Source organism: Thermobia domestica, chromosome 18 (genome assembly GCF_964235325.1).
Source record: "Thermobia domestica chromosome 18, izTheDome1.hap1.1, whole genome shotgun sequence".
Taxonomy (NCBI): Eukaryota; Metazoa; Arthropoda; class Insecta; order Zygentoma; family Lepismatidae; genus Thermobia; species Thermobia domestica.
Genome location: NC_137471.1, coordinates 166,896,503 through 166,920,145, shown reverse-complemented (window position 1 = coordinate 166,920,145; position 23,643 = coordinate 166,896,503). Strand labels below are relative to the sequence as shown.

Here is a 23,643-nt window from a genome sequence, read left to right as displayed (position 1 = left end):
CAACCTAATGAGCTTCCGCCGGAAATCTAACCTCCATGTGTCACTCCAAAGGCGCGTACAATAACCGCTTTGCCACGAGGGAGCTCTGCTTATGTTTACGTACGGTTTACTTTATGTTGTTTCGCAAAGAGAAAATAAAGAAAAATGAGAATAAATAAAGAAACTATTTTCAATCTCAAACCCGACAAATACCAGTTTTTAGCTACTTTCGGAACTGAATTTAGCGACATTTTGCTGATAAGTGTTGGCAACAGTGATCATTAGTGTTTTAGGAGAAGAAATAAAGAAAATATGCCAACGTGAATTGATAAATATTTAAGAATCAGGTTAGTGTTTCATGCAAAGATATCGTAATGGTTATTTTGATTGTCCTCCAAAATATTTTTCGGTGAGCCACATAGCAACATCGTACTTCGTGTAGATGAAACTCATAGCATTCACTAGAAATAGTTTTTTAAACGTCTTACACAATTTTCGGTTTAAGAAATATATTGGTTTAAAATCTACCGTAATAGTTTACTTTTAGCGCACCACTTTTTCATTTCATTTCATTTCATTTATTTGCCTGTTTCATTAGCTTACAAAGCATGAGAAATTCTCATGTAAGCATTACAGTTGTCAGAAAAAAAAAACATACAATATTGTCAAGTACCAGAAGTATACATCATGTAATCTTTCTAAAAATACAAAACCACATAATTAGGTAACTGTTTCTACCACACCAGGCATGTACTCACGGGTAAGTATCTGTAACCAACTCTTCAGTTAATGAGTCATTTAAATATTCTTTAATTGTGTAATAGCACTTTTCAGTGAGTAGATTATATAAAGTCTTACCAAGAATGGAAACATTGGTCATATTTTTCAAGTACAGAGGAAGTTTATTATACAATCTGACACAATTCATGTACACGGTTTTGCTTATATTAGCATATTTTTGATGCGTCACAAATATGTCACTACCTTGTCTTGTATTATGGCTATGAACATTTTTATTAAAGATAAAAAGATGCTTGTTTTTCACAGTAAAAAGAATAGATTTATAGATGTATAAGCTGGGGAGTGTTAAAATTTTTGCTTCTATGAAAACCTTTTTACATGACGATTTTGTGGGTAACCCAAAAATTATTCTAATCGCTTTCTTTTGCAATCGGAAAGTGCTTAAACTATTTTCAGCAGATCCCCAGTGTATTATGCCGAAGTTAATTAATGAATTAAACTTGGCGTAGTAAAAGCTAAGAAGTGCTTCTCTCGATACAGTACCTTGAAGTTTGTATAAGGCAAAACACACGCTACTTAGTTTCTTGTTTAAAGTGGAGATATGAGCAGACCATGAAAGATCATCACTTATGATTACACCTAAAAGCTTTGTTATGCAAGAATATTGGAGTAAGTTAGAAGATATTTTTATTCTAGGTGATATACGCGGTTTTCCTGGAAAATGAAAATGTAAGAGAATCGATTTATCATGATTTATAATTAACCTATTCGCTGTTATCCATTTTACTAATTTGTCCGTAAAAATGTCAGATTTCCTCTCAACTTCTTCTATTGATTTTCCTGATATTATCATACTGATGTCATCAGCATATAGAATACATTTCGCTGGATGCATAAATTCTAACAAGTCATTTATATATATCAGGAAGAGAATAGGACCCAAAATGGAACCTTGAGGAACACCTCTGACTACAGTTGACAAAGACGAACAAGTTGTTTGAAACCCATCTGCAGCTAATTTTGATATTTGTACCGCTTGTTGCCTACTGGATAAATAAGAGAGAAACCAGTTGTAAGCTACTCCTCTAATACCATAAGCATACAACTTGCTTAAAAGAATAGCATGATCAATTGTATCAAAAGCTTTGGATAAGTCGATGAATAGGCCAACAACATATTTACTGTTTTTTAATTCAAGAGCTATATTGGACATGTAATCAAACAAGGCTGTTTCAATACTTTTCTTATTTTGGAAGCCATGTTGTGATGGTGATAGTAAGTTACATGACTTCAAAAAATTGCAGAGTCGTGACTTCATTACATATTCAAAAATTTTTGAAAACGTGGAAAGAATGGAGACTGGGCGATAATTTCTTACATCATGCATACTCCCCTTTTTATGGAGAGGAATTACTTTTGCCACTTTTAACACTGATGGAAAACATCCATTCTCAAGAGATAGGTTAATTAAATAACAGAGATGATTTACAATGAAAGGAAAACAAAATTTAATAACAGTCACTGGAACTTCATCAAAACCTGAAGATCCCGAATTAGACATCTTACTCAATATTTTCCATAACTCCTCTACTGTTGCTGGAATTAAAAAGATCGTATGTGAATGCATTGGAAATTTCATCGAGTCGTCATAACTCGCTTGTATGGGGTCAGGTAATGGTACACTGTCTAGAAAATAATCATTGAAGACATCTGCAATCCGCTTAGGTTCTTTAATAATTTCGTCCCCAACTTTAACATACTCAAAGTCGCTCTTTTTGTTGTTTGTTCTACCATTTAAGATTTTCCACATAGTTTTAGCTTTATTAGTAGAATTAAGTATTGTGGAGCTATTTGATAGTAATTTAGCTGTTTTAATTACTCTTCTGTATATTTTCCTGTACTTAAAAATATAATTTCGAAAGCTGTGAGGAAGTGATGTATTTATTTTGAGTAATCTATTATATCTAAATAGGTTACTTTTAGAAATTTTAATGCCTTTAGTTAACCACGATTTAGTGGACGACGTCCGGATTTTACGAGTAACTTTTGGAAACGCCATATTGAAGTAATGTAAGAAAGTTTCAAAGAAGTATTTAAACTTATATTCAGTGTTAGACGTATTGTATATGCCATTCCAAGACTCGTGAGAAAGCAAGAAATTTAGATATTCCATATTATGACTGGAGAAAATTCTCTTTGTAACTGTGTATACTTTAGAGTTAAGAACAGTGGTATTGTTTAAAGTGATTTTTAAAATAATCGCATCATGATCAGAGAAACCGGGATCAAATACTTCAAGGTTATAGGCAAATTGATTTTTACTAATGATGAACTGATCTAGCGCACTTTTATTATGACGTGTCGGTACATCCACTAGCGCTTGGAGATTGTACACATTCAGCAGATCTCGTAGATCGGATTTCTTTTTTGCTTCCACTATCCAATTTACATTAATATCACCACAGATGATCATTTTTTCAAAGTCTTTTCGTATGAAGTCCAAAAGACTTTCGAGTTTCTTTAAGAAAACAGTAAATATGCCGGATGGCGACCTATAAATGCATATAATACAAATGTTAACACTTGGTAATTTAATGGCTACAGCTTCAAAGTCAAATTCACAGGTAAATTTTGTAATATCTATTTCAGAAGCTTTTAAACTGTTGTGAACAAAGATGCATACACCTCCACGTTCGTGTGAAACACGAGAGAATTTAGTGATAAGATTAAAGTTTTCAAAATTGAGCTCCTTAATAAGTGTATCATTTAGCCAGTGTTCACTAGAAAGGATTGTTGAAAAATTGTAATTCTCTCCTTCTTATTTTCTCTTGAAAGGTTTACGATGGGCAAAATGAAAGTTTCTGGCTTGGCGTAGATTCAAGGAGGCCACAGAAGTAATTGGTTGAAAATTGCAGTTCTTTTACGATTTGCGTATAAAAACTGCTTTTAAATGTATGCATAAAAAGTACACTGCACGAAACACAAACCAACTTGTGCTAGGTGACAACTAAAAAGCAACTTCGTTTTTACATAAGCGATATATATTAAGATGAATATGAATATATTCATATTTATTTGTCTGTTCGGGGCAGCGGTGGTTCAGTGGTAGAGCGTACGCCTCTGGTACATGGGATCCCTAGTTCGATCCCAGCTCGAGCCAAGTAAACTTTGTGGTGGACAAACACCGTGTGCGTGAGTTTCCCGGGGTTCTCCCGTTTCTTCCCACTCTTCATTCCACCATTTCATTCATTTCTCATTATCATCGTCTACTTAGGCTAGCCGACATAATCATTTCACTTCATTTATTTGCCAGTTCATAGCTTATTATATGAGGATATTCCCTAATTAAGCTTTACAGTTGTCAAATATAAATAAATTCTCTATATGTTATCAGTAAGGTAAATTTCAGCAGAGTACCGGTAACTTTTTTCTAACAGTAATTGTAACAGAGTATTTATGAATTCCCGTTTTTCTTTAATGTCCTTATACCTTGTCGGTAATTAGTTATACAATTCTGTACTGTTCATATGGACAATGGATAATTTTGCTAAAATGTGGATAGTTCTGGTGGATGATATACATATTACAATTCTGCATAGTATTGTGTGAGTGAATCGTATTTGTTAATGTAAACAGACCCTTGTGTTCGTTTACATACATAATTGTGATATATATGTATATATATAAACTACGTAATGTCAATTTATATTTTTTAAAAACATTTTTACATGAGTATCATTTAGCCATATTAAACGTTATTCTAATATTTTTTCTGTATTCGGAATGTACTAGCACTTATTCTTGAATTCCCCCAAAATATAACACCATAGTTTATTATTAAAAAAAAAAAAAAAATCTACTACAGTATAAGAACATGACAGCTTCCATGCAGTCTACGGAATACAAAACACAGTAATCCCCCACAGTATTAAAGTATTCAACATGTATATTACATGCTAAATCTTCATCAACATATACCTCAAGTAATTTAACAGATTTTGATTGACATAATTCTGCTGAGTCTGTAGTTAGTGGTATAAGTTCATTTCTTTGGCCCGGGAATCAAAATTTGACAATTCTACTTTACCCCAAATTCATAGTAAGTTTATTTATGTTTGGCCAACTAATAATTTCGTTAACGTCTTTGTAGTGAGCCTTCCTGCCTTGTCTACTGAGTCTCCACAGACAAGAACATTTATATCGTTAGCATATAATGTTGATTTGATAGCCTAAATTGTTAACTAAATCATTAATGTATATAAAAAACAAAAGAGGACCTAGTATTGACCCTTAAGGTAGTCCTTTAGTCACTTTCAGTGTAGATGATTGAATATTTCTCTTCTGCAATAATAGTGGAAACACGAAACGAAAGGATTCTGAACATGATGGCCCTTTTTCCTAGGCTGATGTGTAGTTGATGGGCGTCAGCATTTTTTGTAGAATCGAAAAAATATTAACATTTCGCTATTTTCTTTTAATATTAGGTTAGGTTAAATGCTAAATATTTGTTCCCCTTCATGTAAACAGAAAACTTTTCCTATATCAAAACAGAAATGCAAAAATTATGTATCATATCGTCGCCTGAGAACCAGAGGAACGTCACTCCATTTTCGTAGGTTTACAGGCAAGAGGACAAAAATATTACTTTCTTAGAGAGATGTGTTTTTAATTAGATGGTAAATGAGCTACATTACAACAGATGATCGACAAGGAGAACAGATGGCGTTACGTTCCATATACACCAAGTTTCAAAATTATGTCCAAACATGAAGAAAACGAAAACTGCATTTTTGGAGTTAAATTCCTCTGGTTGTCATGCGGCGATATATCACTGGAAAGTTCGATGTTTCCCCTTTGTTTTGGCGTATACTACTTTACATTCGAAAAATATGGTAATATTAGAAACTCATTGCGTATTGTATAAAATTCGCGAAAATTTAAAGCTTAACGAGACATACATGCAGAAAGGAAGCACTTGCACTATAGTTTACTTACTGTATTTATTTATAATAGTTTTTTCAAAAACATTGTCATCGTATTCACTACTCTGTATCGATTTATGATGAAAACTCTTTTCATAAATAAAAAAATAATAGAAGCTAGTTTCTCTACATAGTGCGACTTTTGTGATGGAATTTTGTGCATAAAGCTCTAATTACATCTTTATTTTAATTTTTTCAATCTAATATCATACTCATGGGTTGAAGTTTCAAAGTTGGTCGTCCGTATCTAGCAAAATTTTGAAAATTTTCCGGGAAGAAATGAATCTTCTTTCTGTGCTTGATAATGTATAAGGAGAGTGAAAGTTGTGTTTATTTTCTTATATAAGCGGTTCTAAACATGGAGCTATTTGGCAAGCGGAGGGAACTACTTGGCGCAAGGTTACTGCATGTTAGGATTGTAGGAATATAAGGAGCATTTGTTTTGTAAGCATGGCTAGACACGCAGCCTTGAATATGAGGTAACATTATTACATTTTGTGAAACAATAAGGTAATAATCAGGAAAATCTGTTAAAAGTGAGTAAAAATCATGGCTTAATAAGTCTAAAAGTAAATTGTAGAAAATGTGCTAAGCGAATAATTAAAGAAACGTGGAGAAAGTTACTTTTCAATGTAACGGTAACATAACTAATATGGCAGCAAGGTTCTAGAACACAGATCCCCCTTCCCATTTAGCTAAAATGAAGACAGAAAACAACGTGCCCTGCGGGGCTCTAACCCGTCTTCACTCGCTTACGCTCGCTCGACAATACTATATGAATTAAATATTAAACATTGATGCAGAAAAGAACCAATTATTACGCTCTTAGCCAAAAACTTCGGAATAAATGCCCACTCATGCAAGTGTCACTGATTATTCTAGAGATATTAACCTCAAAAGTCTTATAAGTATTTGGCTTTGAACTAAAAGTAAATATAAAGTGCAATGTATAGAATAAACACCGATTTTAACACCAAAGTCGTAAATTTGAAATGTAGATGTAAGGCAGACATCCGTCATGGACATGGATAAATTCGCCGCCAGTAATGGACACTTCTGCGGAAATTTGTAAAAAAATAAGACATTCACTAATGCAAGGAAGTGTGCATTGTGTTGAAAATTATCTACGTGATATACTGATTACACTCAAGATCGTTAGGGTCTCGTGTGCTAGATCTACGGATGCTGCGGTTGTGGTAAAGTCGTGGTCTCGATTGCACGCGCTTGTTTTCACATTCTGTTAAGATGTTGAATAAGGATAGACATCACTTGGCAGCTCTGCTATAGTAAAGCTATGAACAAATTGAAGGTTGTTTGTTCTTCTACGCACTGGTATTGGTATAGGAAAGGCATAAGTGTGGAAAAATGTATATTAATAAACTTGAACCGTCAATATTAGGGATGTTCATGACTGGTAAGATAAAGGTGCTATTTTCCTATGTTGGATACCCTCCGTCCATTACTGGTAGAATTGGAAAATGTCTCAATAACACAAATGTCCACTGAAAAAGTACCATGAAAGCTATATGAACAAAGTGGCACAAGTGATAGTTTGTGACGATTACCAGTAATGGACAGGGGGGTGTATTACTGGTGTAGTTTAGCAGCTTTGGTCCAATTATTGACACTTTCCACACATTCCAGTTAGTATATACGGGGTGATTCAAAATAACTACTATAACGCTTGGTAGGTGATTCTAGAAGTCCAAAGAGGACAAAAATGTATCTGGTATTGATTCTTATGGGACAACGTTCCGTTGGTAGGGCCCCTGAAAGAGTCCAAATGTGAATGATATGTTTGGCTTTTCGGCAACTTTGGCTGAACGTAAGACAATGAAATGAAAAGGTGTAGGATATTGCAAGAAGTTATATAGGACCTATTCGTAAGATAACATCCCGGCTTTTGGCCGTTGGAATTCAGAAACAGACATTCAAACAAACGAACCAATTAGATATCACAGTTTGGAATTGAGTCACTTATTTCCATGTCTGAGTTCCAACGGACAAGTGCCGGGATATTATTTTACGAATAGATCCTATACAACTTTTTGCCAATATCTCACACATTTTCGTTCCTCATGTTTAGCTACAGTTGCCAAAAAGTCGAAAATACAATTAAAGTGTGAATTCCTGAAGGGGTTGTACCAACGGCACGAGGCCCCAAAGGAAAATATGTCAAATAAATGTTTGTCTCATGTCGAATAAATGGTATTTCAACGATCGACTTGAGAACAGCTGTAAGTTATTGAGTCTCAACTTTCACGAGAAAAACTGTTACTATTTAAACGTTGTTTGGAGGAGTTGCAACTATGAAATGGACCCAACGAGGATACATCTCTGTTTTATCTTTGGAACTAATTAAAATAACGAAGCTTCAACGAGTCAGTGCAAACCGAAGATGTATCTCATATGAATGATGTTAAATTTATCCAAGAAATTCCTGCACCTTTCCACGACAATATTTTGCCAAATCCAACACAAGCAGATTTGGATGAATCTTCCGTGATTTGGGCCCTAGTGAGACCGTAAATCCCGCAGCAGATGACGTGTCGAACAGCCTTTTTCTATTCACTGAAACAATGTCAATGCCTGTTCAACATTTTTCTGCATTTACAGAAACAATCAGATATGCAGACGTCTGTATGGCAGCTTCCTCGATAATAGAATTTCACACAAAGGACACCTCTTCAGAAACCACAGAAGCCAACAATTCAGGACGAACAGTAATTACTTCCTCATCAGCTACATCCCACAATTTAGTATGGTGTGATCCTGATGTTCCAGCTCCTTTTTGGCCCGAGGACAAACTGAAGTTGTCCAAAAGAAAGAAGAAGGAACGGATTCCTGCAGTTCTTACATCTGAACAATACAGATTGTATAGTGAATCAAAACGTAAAGAAAAAGCCAGAATTTAGCAGAAGTTAGAGAGAAAACGTGTGATAGTGTTGAAGAGAAAAAAAGCGAAGAACAAATAAAAATGGAACGTAAAAAGTAGAACTCCAGACACAGGCAGAAAAAAGCAATCCTTAAAGAACTTTTCTTTTGCATTTGTATCGAAAAATGGTACCGTATCTTTCAGTAGCCGTTTGCTTTATTGCTTATTTTTTTTCAATAATAAAAGTGGTATTTATTTTCAATTGTTCCCAAACATTAATTTCTTATCAACAGTGGCCTGTTTTTATTTTGTTTTCACACAAATATTGGTTTTGTTTAACGTTTTTCAAGTGCAAAATAAATAAAAATCCTACGCACAAGTACTGGTTACGTACTAAATTACACCTCAGCATGTTAGACATCAAAATTTGCTGATTTTTCTTGTATGTACTTTTTTGAATGTGTATCACTGGTTAGAAAAGTAGGGTTACAGTTACAACTCAAATAGTACATTCTACTCGTTTTATATAGCAATAATGATTACGATTTAATAGACGCACGTGTAAACCATGCCTACCACTAGGAAACAAAATTACTACAATTCTCTTCCATCTACAACATATTTTGTCTAAATTTCTTTTAATAGTGTCCATGACTGGGGTGTTTCCCTTATAACAATTTCTAATTATTTAATCATATCATCATGTTTAATAAAGAAATAAAAATTATCTGAGGCTTAGTTTCGAACGCTCGATCTTCAGCTTTCACAGGTTCTTCACGTTGACTCAGTGCCTCATCACGCTCGGCTGTCGTCGGCACAATCACTGGAACTAGTGTCGATATAAAGAACGGAGGGAAATGCAAATCTCTCTTCACAGATCAATGGGGAAAATAGTGATGAATTTAGGTTCACTTTTTTGGACTTAGTCTTCGAAAGGCTTTTTTGGTTGTGAGCATAAGTGTTCAATCAGTCGCTTGCAAATAGTTTTCTTAAGTTCAAAGGGAATCCTTTGCTGCTTGTAGTTTTGTCGTATCGTATGCAAAAATGGATCAAAGTCACTGAAACCTGTGAAATATCTCTGCATCAAAAAGATTTTCGGCACTTTTCCTAAATTCTTCAAATTAAGAGGTATAACATCGGCAGACATATTTTCTCATTATTTTCCCAATAATGCAACATGCACACCCTATCGGATGAGAGCAACAAGAGGGCAGTAAGGAGCTTCTCCGCATCATTTAGTAAATAAATTACGATCTATGAAATGAAGGGTATAATCCACGACTGCTAACTTCGTGCAAATATGAAGGAAGGCATTTATTTGATCGCAGTCTCGGTATGTTCAGCCACTCCTATATATACGTGATTTGTACTCACAGTTTTAATATCATTTGAGTAATTAACTGTAGCATTGATGAATTCAGAAGACTTCTTCCTGAGAGTGAAAGAAATACTGTGAAGGTACTGGTAACCGTACTTGAGTCCTATCGGTAAAATCCAGAAAATTTCGTAGTTCCCGGAGGTGGCTTTCACTGTTGTAGAAGAAATTCCTTTGACGGCTTAGGAGGAGATTGTCTGACAACTATGATATTAATTACAAAAGTCAGGTATGACTCAAACCAATATTTATAAAAGAGGAGGAATATACTACTATTTATTTGGAAGGAAGAAAAAAATAACTGTTTTCTACACCTAAATAAGAAAGATAACCGTTATAGAAATATTACTTTTTCTCATAGTAGACACACCTTTTTAGTTTAATTTTCAAAAGAAATGGAATGTATCATAAGCATATATGCTAATAGGACTCTTCGCTGTTAAGATTTGGAAATAGTGATTTTGGTGTTTTAAATATCGAAAAACATCAGTAAGTCGCAAAACAAAAATGCCATGTAAGTGGATATCTTTTTATGAAATGTTTCAGTTTAGTAAAATATACCCTATACCTACGCTCGTAATACGTTTGTTCTTTCGTTACTTTAAGGTACGTATGCTCTGGATTGTAAAGAGATTAAGTGGGCATATGCCCCATTACATCCCTATATAAGAGCTTTCTAAATGCTATGTGGTTAGCTTCTGCGCCTACTGCGCGAAAGACCGGTCTATTTCTGGTAAGAACCCATTTTGTTAGGATCCAACATTAACCAGTAGGTCCATATTTCATATAACGTTGATAGAGCCTTTCTATCTCATCTGTGCCCTTTCTGGCGCTGCTATCGATATGTGATTTCCCGTACCTCCCTTGAAAGAGGAGTAAGAAGTTGCGCGGCCTAGATTTTTCAATTGTTAAATACGGAAGCGTAGCCACAATGGATTATTTCACGGATTTCGGTGTGCTCTGCCGTATTAGCCACTCTAAGTAGCCTACGATTTTCACTTGTGAAGATCAAATGACTGAATGACAATTGGCAACATAGCTGAGGTCATCCATTTCTTTTCCCTAACCAAAGGGAGGGTTCATCCTCCAAAGGGTTTGCGAGGTGGGACTGAAGTATAATTCGCATAGTTTCCGAGGACACAGGTGGAATAGACAGGCTCTAGTAAAATGAACGCTAAATACCAGTACAATAAATCAGTCAAGAAATACCGTAAGTTATTAGCAAAACATCCAATGCAAATTAAATACTGGGAAACCGAAAAGGAAGCAAGACCAGCAAACTAAAATATTTAACAACGACGACTAAAGAAATTTTCCTCGAAATATCTAGCTCAACATGTATTTGAATAAAGACAAAAGGCTGGAGAGAACAAGTAATTCTGTCTTTAAAATATTACAGTACTTCTTGAAAATGTTAATCACTATTAAGTGGGAAATTTGCATAACTATGCGTTTCATATTTAAGAAATGTAAGTTACTAATGTAAGAAAAAATTTTAGTTTTGGTGTTTTCTGTTCTCATGCAACGCTGATCGTACATTGAGAATTTTTAGTATTTAAAACGAAAGAGAGAGAAAAAAGCAAGAATCCTACTTCGACCAAATGTACTTGCGTATAGCTCCTGTTACCATGTCATGGCGCGTAAGTTGCGGATCGTGAAGGCCTCTAGATATAGAGGTTAGCTGCGAATATTTTGAATAAAGGTCGACAAGGAGTGGTCCTCCAGTCTGGGTGTTTAGCGTGACTCTAACTACGTCATCCTGTACAAAAAAGTCGCTTGTTCAGAAACATTCATAGAATTCTCGAACCAGGACTGATAACTTGGCACGACTTCATCAAAGTAAAATGAACATGGAATATTAGAAGTCTTTATCACGCAGGCGCTATAAAATCTATAACGAATAATTTAGAGAAATATAGGATGGATATAATGGAGTTTAGGAAGATAGGTTGGAAAGAAAGGGATCAGTGAAGTCGTCAAATTTTACGTTCTTTTACGGTGAAGGATATAATAATTACCAACTTGCAGGGTTCAATAGCGAGTCACTTTTTTAACTAGAAGTTACTTTTTTTCAAGTTGGTCACTTAGAGTTACTTTTTTTTTTCAAATTTGTCACTAAAAGTTACTTTTTTGGGAGGTAAAGTGACTTTTGCATAGGCAGTTTTCTAAGAAAAATATTACAGAAAGAAATGGAAAAAGGCAAAAACTTGTTACTTATTACTAGAGCAACCCACATTATGCTTTACTTTTTGCGTAATTATACTTCTTTTTAAAAAAATTATGCTTTATTGTTAATTTCAATCATTGTTTTACATCAATCGTGTATAATATATAATATTTACTATATATGTGAAATATTCGAAGTATCTTGATCTATTTATTAATATTTTATGTAATCAGTTTCTTTTGTATTTAATGAACTTTCTCCTTAATGCAGATATGCTTTACTCGAGTCAGTATTTTCTGTCAGTTGTATGCGTCTTAGAAGTGCATATATACAGAAAGGGAAAGTAAAAGATTCCACCAAAAACATACAGAAACTTCTCAAGAGGTACACATAACAACATAGTGTGAAGTTCTTGTGCACTATTTGTACATTTGGAATCATCATTCATAACTGCGCAGTTGTACTTAGAAGAAAACTATTGTTTATTCATTAATGGCGTGAAGTTTTTCTTTTTCCTCTTTTCTTTTCTCCATTTCAAAGGATTACACAGAAAAATTTGCAGAAATAAAAATAAGTTTTTCATTGTTGCATTGGTATGTACTCAAAGATTCTGCACTGTAAATGCTGGTTTTAAAAACTATTAATACAGTATGTGAAACTTGCAGTTAAACAGAATTTTCCAAGAATTGTTCCAATAGAATTTTCCAAAAATTGTGCTAAATATTTTAAATTATGCTTTATTTTCTAAAATTATGCTTTATGATACTTTTAAAAATAGTTTCTTCTGGACCCTTAGACAACCACAACCATGTTCAAGGTACCAACCGTATGTGTAAATTGCAGTTATACTTTTTATGCTTTGAGCTCCTCCGTGGCTAAGCGGTTAGCGTACGCGCCTTTGGCGTGGGAGATCCGGGTTCGATACCCGGCGGGAGCTCATGTGGTTCGGATTCCACGTTAATCAGTAGGTCCACGTCTCATATAGCCTCGCTGCTGAAAGGGACGCTAAACTAAAATCAAATCAACAACTTTTGATGCTTTTGGGTTGCCCTACTCATTACTCTTCTGAAAGCTTCAGTACTTGCTGCCACATGCGAAACAGTCAGCTTTTATTCTTTCTAAAGCACAGTGGATGCTTAAGCTCTCAGGGTGGGGTTGAGAACCCTTCTGTGTCTATTCTTTCTTCTATTATAATAGTCTTTTAGTTTAGTAATAGTTAACGCTCCGCTCAACGTTGTGTGTGTGTGTGTTTCTGTGGTTCATCATGTGCGTCTTGTGTGTTCTTCTTAAGAGTAGGTGAAGAATTTGAATATTTCATGGCTTTGAGAACTCTTCTCAGTGCTAAGTTAAATATAATGTCTGGGATGAAGTTCGGAAGTAGGCCAGAACTGGTCCTACTTACTCAGAAGCTTCTTACATCTGTTAAGTCTGCTTACCATAACTACAAAGCATACTTAGAAAACCTAAGAAAGGAGGAAGCTCAAAAAGAAGAAGTAAAGCAGAAAAGATGAAACAAAACAACAAAGAGAGAGGTGATGGAGAAATGTACAAAGGAAAAGGGCATGATGAGATTTTGGTCACTTTTTCATGTGCTTTTGGTCACTTTTCAACTATTGACAAGAGACCAGACCACTATGAGCCCTGAACTAGGAACAGAGTTTTTCATCCAGAAACGAACAATATCAGCAATTAAACGCTTTGAATTTGTTAACGATTGATTTTCCTTTATTAAACATATATGACCCACCAGAAGATAAGGAAGACGGTACAAAGGACAGTTTTTACGAAGAAGTAGAGCGGATATTTGAACAACTCCCGCGATACCATATACAATTTCTATTAGGAGATTTCAATGCGAAGGTATGATGGTAGCATATATTCATACTGATTTTAAGGGAATGAAAGTCTGCAAAAGAAAACTAATAACACCGGTGTTAGACTCGTGAACTTTGCAATATCCAAAAACCTTATCGTGACGAGTACAAAATTCCCACAGCGCAAGGTTCGTAACTACACACGGACTTCACCAGATGGAAAACATAATCGAATTGGTCACAATTTAGTATATAGAACAAGACAGTTTAGCATAAGTAATGTTGGGTCCTTCAGACGAGGTGACTGTGACACTGATCACATTACTGGTAGCAGCGATAATAAGAGAGAGACTATCGTTGAAGAAATGAAATATTTAACATCTGAACACGGAGAGGTTTAATTTAAAGAAATTAGAGGAGAACCAGGCTAGAGGGGAATACAAGACTTAACTGTCGAATAGATTCTCGGTTTTAGAAGGTTTTGGGAACACCAGTGTGAAATTTAAAATTAGGGATAGCATTAAAATTTCAGCAAAAGAAGACACGCGGAAATACTTACGAACAAACCATGCTTCGACCGGGAATGGACCGAACTAGTGCGGCAGAAAAAACAGGCGAAACTGCGTTAGCTACCAAATCCTAACGATATAACTACACAAAACTTCGTTGACAATAGATGGGAAATTTTCAAAATGTTTAGCACGAAAAACACGATATTTTGAAAGCTAAAATTAATGAACTTGAAGACAATAGTAAAAACAAAAATATTCGAAACATGTATAAAAGGATCAACGGCAGCTTCCAGGAGCGTAAGCAGCCTCTCGTTTATATATTAAAGAGATAAGATGGATTCTCACTGCTACATATAGCATCTTGAATAAATGCAAAGATTACTTTGACGATTCGCTTAATACGCAAGCAAAAACTAGTGTTCGTAGGTAAAGAGAAATTCACACAGCAGAACCGTATATTCCAGAACCTAACCGAACAAAAGTAGAAATCGCTATAAAGAAATCAAGGCAACACACATGTCCGGGTGTAGACGTAATTTCGCCTCAATTTAGCTGAAAATGGAAAATTGTAAAACAAAATTCACGTTCTCCTTACCTGAGACAAAGAGGAATTACCACAAGAGTGGAAAAGAATCGATCAGTGTTCCAATTCACAAGGTAGGTAACAAAGCGGACTGTAATGATTATCGAGGCATCTTTCTTCTGTCAGCTTCCTATAAAACCCTCCCATGCGAGGGGCGTTCAATATCGATTTACACATTTTTTTTACATTTATAAGAACCTTATGCCTCAGCAGATACATCCACTTTCTCAACATATATTAAGAACTACACACTTGCGCCACCGATGTGGCAACTTCTCTAAGCTTTCTGCGAATACTTTTTCGGAGTCTCTCGTACCCACAACCGGACAGCGTCTTGCAGTTCCTAGAAGTCGGCGAATTTATCTCCATGCAGCGGTTTCTTCAGTGACCCGAATAGATGGTATCACAAGGGGTCAAATCAGGAGAATAAGATGGGTGTGGCAGCACCTGGAATCCCATCTCATTAATGGCAGTCGTGGTTGCCCGACTCGTGTGGAGCGAGCGTTATCGTGTTGCAGGAGCACACCTTTTGCCCATTTTCCTGGTCGTTTCTTCTGAATTGCATGACGCGAACTCCGAAGTATGACTCGCTTTTAATGCTAGTCCCGGATTCCAGCTGTCAATGAGAATGATTACATTCTTGTCCCAGAAGACGGTGGCTATGCGTTTGCCTATGGAGGGCTGTGTACTTAACTTCTTTGGCGTGGGGCTACCTTTATGCTTCCGCTGCATTGATTGGGCTTTCGTCTCTGGCTCATGGTAGTGCAGCCAAGTCTCGTCGTTAGTAACGAGTTTAGACATGAAACCTAAATCCTGGCTGTAGCGTTGTAGATCACAGCTCACGTCCTTGCGCTGTTGTCTTTGTGCTGCATTTTGGAATTTTGGAACACACCTGACAGACATCTCACCCATCTTAAGGTGTTTGAGCACTATGCGGTGCAGAGTGATTCTGGCAAGTCTTGTGTCCGCCTCCAGTTCCGTGAACGTGATGCACCTGTTGTCCTGAATAAGCTACTCCACTCTCGAAATGCTCACTGTGTTGTTACAGTCACTTCCCTTCCAGATCTGGTTCCCTTCTCTGTTGATGTGCGGCCACTTTTCCAGCCGTCCACCCAGTTGTATACGGTTTTGCGTGACGGAGCGCGCTCTCTACACACTGCTACCAATCTCCTGTGAATTCCCGCAGTCCGTACTCTTTTTCCATAGAAACCACGTTGTCCAGCGCTGTCCTTGCCAATCACCTTCCATGTTGTCCGCTGACTTATTTACACCTATTAGTGAAGTGTGCTGTAGTTTCCAGGGATTACACTTCTCTGTATTGTTCTTCCACCTGAAAGTAGACCTAAGTACTACTTCCTTCCAACTGTAATGACGAGCTCAATGGTCGACCCTGAAAGAAGAAGAAAAGAAAAGTGCAAATCAATATGGAACGTCCCTCGTACATTCTATTTGCAAGATTGATCCCATATGCAGTTGAAATTATTGAAGATTATCAGTGCAGATTTAGCGAAATTGATCAACTTTCGACCAGATATTTACCATTCGACAAATATTCCAAAAGAAATGGGAATACAACACACCGTTGCATCAATTATTTGTTGATTTTAGAAAGGCTCACGCCTCTATTTGAAAGAAAACACTGTACAACATTTTCGCGGAATTCGGTATTCCGAGCAACCTATCCAGATTAATGTGCTTGAATGAATCCCAGAGTAAAGTTGCTCCACGAGCTTCGACGTTGAGAATGGCCTGAAATACTCAGGCGTTGTCGCCATAATTGTTAAACTTTTTTCCGGAGTAAACTATAAGGAAAAAAGTAGCAACCAGGGCCTAGAGATGAATGGTATTCATCAAGTTATGACATATGCTGATGATATAGAGATGGTGATCATAAAAATGGAAACATCTAGTTGGCAACACGTCAGATGTATGGGTTGGCAGTGATGTCGTGGCGCCCGCAGTGCCGGACCGCTGGTGGTGGTGTGTTAGGTCGGTCTCCATACTACGTCAGGCGCAGTGGAACAGCAGTGTCCAGTGGCTGCAGCAGACAAAGGTAGTGTAAAATGGGAGACCTCTCAGATTTTCAAAGAGGGCACATTGTTGGTGCGCGGTTATGTGGAGTGAGTGTGACGGCAGTGGCTACTGTGTTAGGTGTGTCGCGTGGGACAGTGTCGAAGGTGATGATGGCCTACACAACACACGGGAAAACCACATCGGGAAAGCGGAACAGTGGGCGGAAGAAAATCATAACTGACAGGTCACGCTGGGTATTAAAGCGCATTGTCACGCAGAACCGTCGTGCCACTGCGGAGCAAGTGACGGAGGAACTCAATCAGCACCTGCCCCACCCTGTTTCGACAATCACAGTCCGCCGCGAATTACACGACATGAACTTACGGGGTCATGTTGCACGGGCCAAACCGCTCATCAGGGACCATAACGCTTTCGCACGCCGCAAATGGTGCCGCGACCATGCAACTTGGACCGTTGAGGACTGGAAACGTGTGATATGGTCGGATGAGTCATCCTTCACCCTATTCCCAACCACGAGCCGTGTTTATGTGTGGAGAACGCCCAAAGAAGCTTATGATCTGCAGTGTCTCCGCCCAACTGTGAAACATGGAGGCGGCTCGGTGATGCTGTGGGCTGCAATATCATGGTTTTCATTGGGTCCTGTGGTCAGACTTAGCGGACGAATCACTGCCAACGATTATGTCGCAATTTTAGGAGACCACTTGCATCCTATGGTCCGGATGTTGTTCCCGGACAATGACGCCATCTTCCAGGATGATAATGCACCCATTCACACAGCTGGTGTTGTTGCAGCGTGGTTTGAAGAACATCGGGATGAAGTTCAACACCTCCCCTGGCCCGCCCAATCCCCAGATCTCAACATAATTGAACATCTGTAGTCCGTCTTGGAAACACGACTCCGGCGACGATTTCCACCTCCATCCTCTCTCACAGAACTGACCGATGCCCTGCACGAGGAATGGTGTAAAATTCCACTTGCTACCATTCACGACCTCTATGCCTCCATCCCACGTCGCATCAAGGCTGTTCTGAAGGCGAAAGATGGCCCGACACCATATTTATCTGGTAAGTTGCAATTTCGTTCAAGTGTTTCCATTTTTCTGATCACCATCTGTATATCTGATAGGGGATGAAAGGAGAACAATACAAAAAATGCAGAGGCCTTATTAAACTTGCAGGGATATGAGTTTAGTAGTAAACGCAGAAAAAAAACTAAATATCTGGAATTTCGCAGGGATTGTAATACTGCAAATTATGGATGCGTGAAAGTATCAAATAGTACTTTTGGATAAAGTGGATACTTTGAAATGTCTAGCATCAATATTAACAGCCCAAAATTAAATGTTGACTGAAATAGGTAATTCTTGTTATTCTGTTCAAAATGTGTTGTCTTCGCAAACTCTGACGTGGAATTTGAAGCGTAAAATATATAAAATCATAATCAAACTTGTTGTGCTGTTCCAAACACGGTCCTTTACTTTCAAGGGAGAACGCAGACTAAAAGTATTTGAAAACAAGATCCTGAGACGAATATTCGGATCCGAGATTAACATAAATGGGGAATGGCGGAAACTTCGTAACGAGTAACTACATAATTTTTACTGTTTACCAATCGTCGTTGGGGTAACGCAGTCTACGATGCTCAGGTGGGCAGGTCATATACCGAGAATGAAATAAAGTAGGCACGCTTTCAAAGTTTTGACTCGAAATCCAATCGGAAAATCCCTATTAGGAAGATCCAGGCGCAGATGGGAGGACAATTTTGTATGGATCTCGCAGAAATAGGAATCCAAAGTAAAAACTGGATTTAGTTGACTAAGGACAAAGTCAGTGGAGAGATTATGTGAGTGCGGAACAAAACGTCCGTGTTCCGCAAGCCATAGAGTTAGTTAATACTTATTATGTATAGCAAAAACAGTAATATTGGATAATTTAAGGAAGATAATTTAGGCCTGTAATATTACTCGTATGTATAATATAAGAAAAGATATTTTAGGTTTTGCTTTAACAAGTGAGAAAATGAAAAATATTCATATGTTGATCAGCATTTCGATATTTTGGTTTGGTTCTGTATTTTCTGTATGTAGGTATATCGATATTTTAGTACCAGTAGTAACAAAATTTCAGTTACTTAATCTGCTAATTTCAATATGTTTTACATCTCTATGTGATCCAAAACCATTCCACTCGATAGCTTGATTTCACCTGAAATGGCACTTGGCATTGGCTTTTCCTGGTCCTTTCATAAATTTTGTTAAAACGAATAATGTTTTTCTTCTTGCTTTCAGGGTTTGATTGCTTTTCTTGAACTGAAGGTTCCAAATCTCGAACGTAAAGAGCTTTTTATGAGCGAAATGTCTTTCCATTATTTCAACTTTGCTGGCAATAAAGTTGAAATGAAAACGGAAAACTTTCCTATTAAAGTTGAAATGAAAATCGAAAAGAAGTCATTTGAAGATTGTAAATATAAACTATGTACTGGTAACACCAATGATCATAAAGATACTCGTGCAATAGGATTAGCATGTAAGGAACGAGAAAGTGCAACGGAAGGAGAGAACATGGCTTCAGAAAGTAATGAGGATAAAATAAGATCAGATTGGAAACTAAGTTCGAAAGCGATATGTTTGATCAAGCGTTTACAAACAGCCAATGTACTTGTAAAGGCCAAACCTTTTCAAAATAACTTCAGACCAAAATTTTCCGATTTTACACACATCATTGAAGAGTCAAGCAGTCATATATCGGCTACTATTGGAAATAAGAACAATTTCGAAGAGGACGTTAAAGAAAATGATAATCGAGAAGCAGGTAGCAATGCTCAGGCCCTCAGGTACGTTTAAATTCGTTTATTTGACCAGAGTTATGTTTTGTATAAATATTTCTTTTCAACACTTGTAATGCTTCGTTAAATATTCTTTCTTTTGTTTTCCTTAAACTGAGTTAAAGAAATTGCAAACATTTTAACACATAAATGAACACAACCTTGATTAACTTGGTCAGAGATGATATATCTTGGCAGGAAAATAAATAACCAAACGTAATGGTAAATTGCTATAAATCCCCTCGTTACACCTCAGTAATATTTTAAACAAGATATATGTAACATGCTGTCAAGTCTCAAGACTACTTAATAGGAGTTTTGTGGGCTCGACACTAGATGAATAGTAACTATATTTATTTTATAGGCAGAAAATTCAGTAATATGTTTTGTGTTTTAGGGAACTGTACATCGGTGGCATATATATAACTTTCCACTCTCACTCAAGATATTTCCATTCATTTATTTTTCGATTCTGAAACTATAACATTGTTCTATATACAGAAACCCTAGTAAATATGAATACCAAATACGGATGACACGAAAAGCTGTATTATCATTTTTTAAAAGTTGTTAACGTTACGGAACACTTTCACTTATTGTGATTGTGTTTATATTGATACATGTCGTATCACGAATGGACTTCTACTAGGTCAATCAGAAATTGAGCTTTCGTAAAGGGTTTATTTTAATACATGGCTTACTTAATTTTACCAGTAAAGGTTTGTCTTACATCATATTACCTTGTACCGTGGATAAAACTTATAGATAAAGGGGCTTTACTTGCTATATTTGTATGACATTTGCTACAAAATAATATTTTTCTTAGAGAACGATTTCTTTTGTTCTTACAACACTAATGTTACAGGGGCCACGGTAGCTTACTGTTAGATTTATCACCTCTGGGACAGGGCCGTTGTTCGATCCCAAATCCCCACAAGTGAGCTTTGTTATGACGAACATAGTTTGCTTTTTCTCGGAGTTCTATGATACCTTCCAAATTCCTCATTTGATCTTTGTCATGCATCTCATCCTCATCTACTCCCTTAGCCTGGGTACAATTTCAACTTAAAAATGATGATGTTACAAATAGGAGTCGACAAGCAATCTGCTCAAGAAAAGATGGTCTAAGACCTTTAAAATTTGATTAGAATCGATATGACCCGATAGCGTTAAAAGGAAAAGAAAGTTGTGAATCATGTATTTATTCTGATGCTTCAATTTTTGCAAACGGATACATTGCTTCGTTATTTCGTTTTACTCAGGTCAAGTCAGCAATACGTGGTGTCAGTGGTGCTATTCTAGTTTTTTAACAACCAGTTTTCTCTCTCTCTCTCTCTCTCTCTCTCTCTCTCTCTCTCTCTCTATATATATATATATATATATATATATATATATATATATATATATATATATATATGGTTATTATAAATGATTCATCGGGTTTTGTATGAATGTATTTCACAAATTATTACATACAAAATAATGATTGACAGATCATTTGAAAAAGTACATTTTCAAGTTTTTTGCACTCATTACAAACGTTGTGTGTGCGCTCCTCATGTTACACGACATAGGTCTGTCCTATAGTCAAGCTCAGCCCATACACGTTCGAGCATGTCCCTGTCAATGTTCGCTAGCGCAGCAGTGATACGATCCTTGAGTTCAGCCAGTGTTGTCGGCAAAGGTAGTACGTACACATTGCCTTTCACATATCCCCACAGAACAAATCACAAACTGTAAGATTAAAGACCTTGCAGACGGTGATGACGGATTCTGTCTTCACATATTGCATGAAACAAAATGCTGTTGATTATTCGTTATTTTGCAAAGTGTTATTTCCCTGCCACCTGATGAGTCACAACGGAACCTGCTATGACAAACAAAACTTTAAAGTATTCTATTTAGTTACACTAGTTAACAAAGGTTTTGTTACATAAAAGGAAATACCTGTTCTTAAAGGAACTTTTTGCGCTGAATTCGAATATGTACTCGGTTTTTCTCCATCACGTACGATTTTCCCGTAACAGAGGGATTTTCGGGAAAATCCCTCAAAAATTTCCCTTTTCGTTTATTTTACACCCCAAGATCTTGTCCCCTTGCATATACTAACATAGAAATTATACCTAAGTATACTTTGATTCATATTTAACAAACCCTCCAAGTTTCGTAATAATCGCTTTATTCTTTCTAGAGAAATAAATATGTTTGTATGTATACTGTGTGTACTGTTTATTGCACCTTATAGTAATGCTTTCAGATCTCTTAAGTTGAGGTAAAACGTTTTGCTTTATTACCACAAACACATATATAAAATATAATACAATATAATTTACAAGTGTGACAATTTACAATAAACAATAATACAAATGTACCAAAAGGTCATGAAAAGACAATCAAAACTATCACAATGTATGAAACTTCCGTTGGGTTACAAAAACGTACACTACTTCCTTCTTTTGTAAGTAATGTTGCATTCTTTAACAAGACCCCAACAATAGTCCCCCATCATTGAAGGATCCCATCGTCCCTGGTACCTTTTCTCCATTGCCATTATATCTTGGTGGAATCTTTCCCCTGTTCGTCGCTGAGAGCACCTAGGTTAGCAGGAAAGAAGCTGAGGTGGGAGTGCAAAAAGTGGATTTTTAAAGACATCCTACAACCCAACTCTTTGTATTTCTGTATCATGTCCTGTACGATTTCTGTGTAACTCTCAGCTTTGTTATTGCCCAGAAAGTTGCGCACAACACACTTAAATGCTGTCCAGGCAGCTAGCTCAGCACTGTTTAACTTGCTGTCAAAGCTATCATCAAGCATTAATTTCCTAATTTGGGGACCAATAAACACTCCCGCTGAAATCTTTGCATCACTCAGGTTAGGGAACTTATCTCCCAAATACTTGAAACCTTCACCAGATGTGTCCATGGCTTTGACAAAGTTTTTCATAAGTCCTAACTTGATATGAAGTGGCGGTAGTAATATCTTATTAGGATCTACCAAAGGAGCGTATTTGACGTTGCATTCTCCAGGTACGTAATTCACTCTAGGTTCCCATTCCTTCACTTCATAATGTTTGTCATCAGCTCGGCTATCCCATAAACATAAAAAACATTGGTACTTCGTGTAACCGCACTGCAATCCTAATAAAATACCAACTACCTTGAGATCACAACATATTTGCCAACAATGGTCCTTGTAATTTATAAGATTTAGCAAAGTTGACATGGTGTCATAGGATTCCTTAATCTTCACTGAGTACGCAAGTGATATAGAAGGTTTTTTTATTTCCATTATGTAAAAGGACAGCTTTAAGGCTGACCTTTGACGCGTCGATAAATAACCTCCATTCTTCTGGAACGTAAGGAATTCCTAGCTCCGCAATCAACCCATTTATATCCGTACATACGCACACATTATCTTGCATTGAGAAATAGCTTGAAAATTGAACATGCCTTTTCCTGTACACTGATATGTTCGTTTCTGCATCCAATAAGTTCCACTGCTGGAGCCTTGATCCCAGAAGTTCCGCCTCTTGTTTTGTCAGGTGCAAATCACGGACTAGGTCATTAAGTTCACATTGCCGGATGAAATGTGGCTCGCGAACACAGTCAGGGATGAACGTTGGATCCTTGGATGTACATGTTGATGTCGATGTTTCATCAAGGTCATGATCATCATCAGAGTCTTTTGGCCATATCTCTTCCCAGTTGGTTGGGGGCTCCGGAAGTGGAAGTTCATCCCCGTGCGGAATAGGTCTAAT

At 36.7% G+C, this 23,643-nt stretch overlaps 1 protein-coding gene across 3 annotated transcripts in view; it reads left to right on the top strand.

Moving 5' to 3' along the window:
• Positions 1-263: 263 nt before the first annotated feature.
• LOC145676064 (uncharacterized) overlaps positions 264-23,643 on the top strand; it is a 60,768-nt gene continuing 37,388 nt past the window's right edge. The window contains exons 1-2 of one of the 3 annotated variants that reach the window (XM_081746928.1): positions 264-326; positions 19,351-19,895. In XM_081746928.1, coding sequence (XP_081603054.1) covers positions 19,408-19,895 — 488 coding nt within the window. In that variant the 5' untranslated portion in view covers positions 264-326; positions 19,351-19,407. Of the gene's footprint in view, positions 327-401; positions 740-19,350; positions 19,896-23,643 lie in introns of those variants that run through there. The other 2 variants (XM_081746929.1, XM_081746927.1) reach the window with 2 other exon arrangements.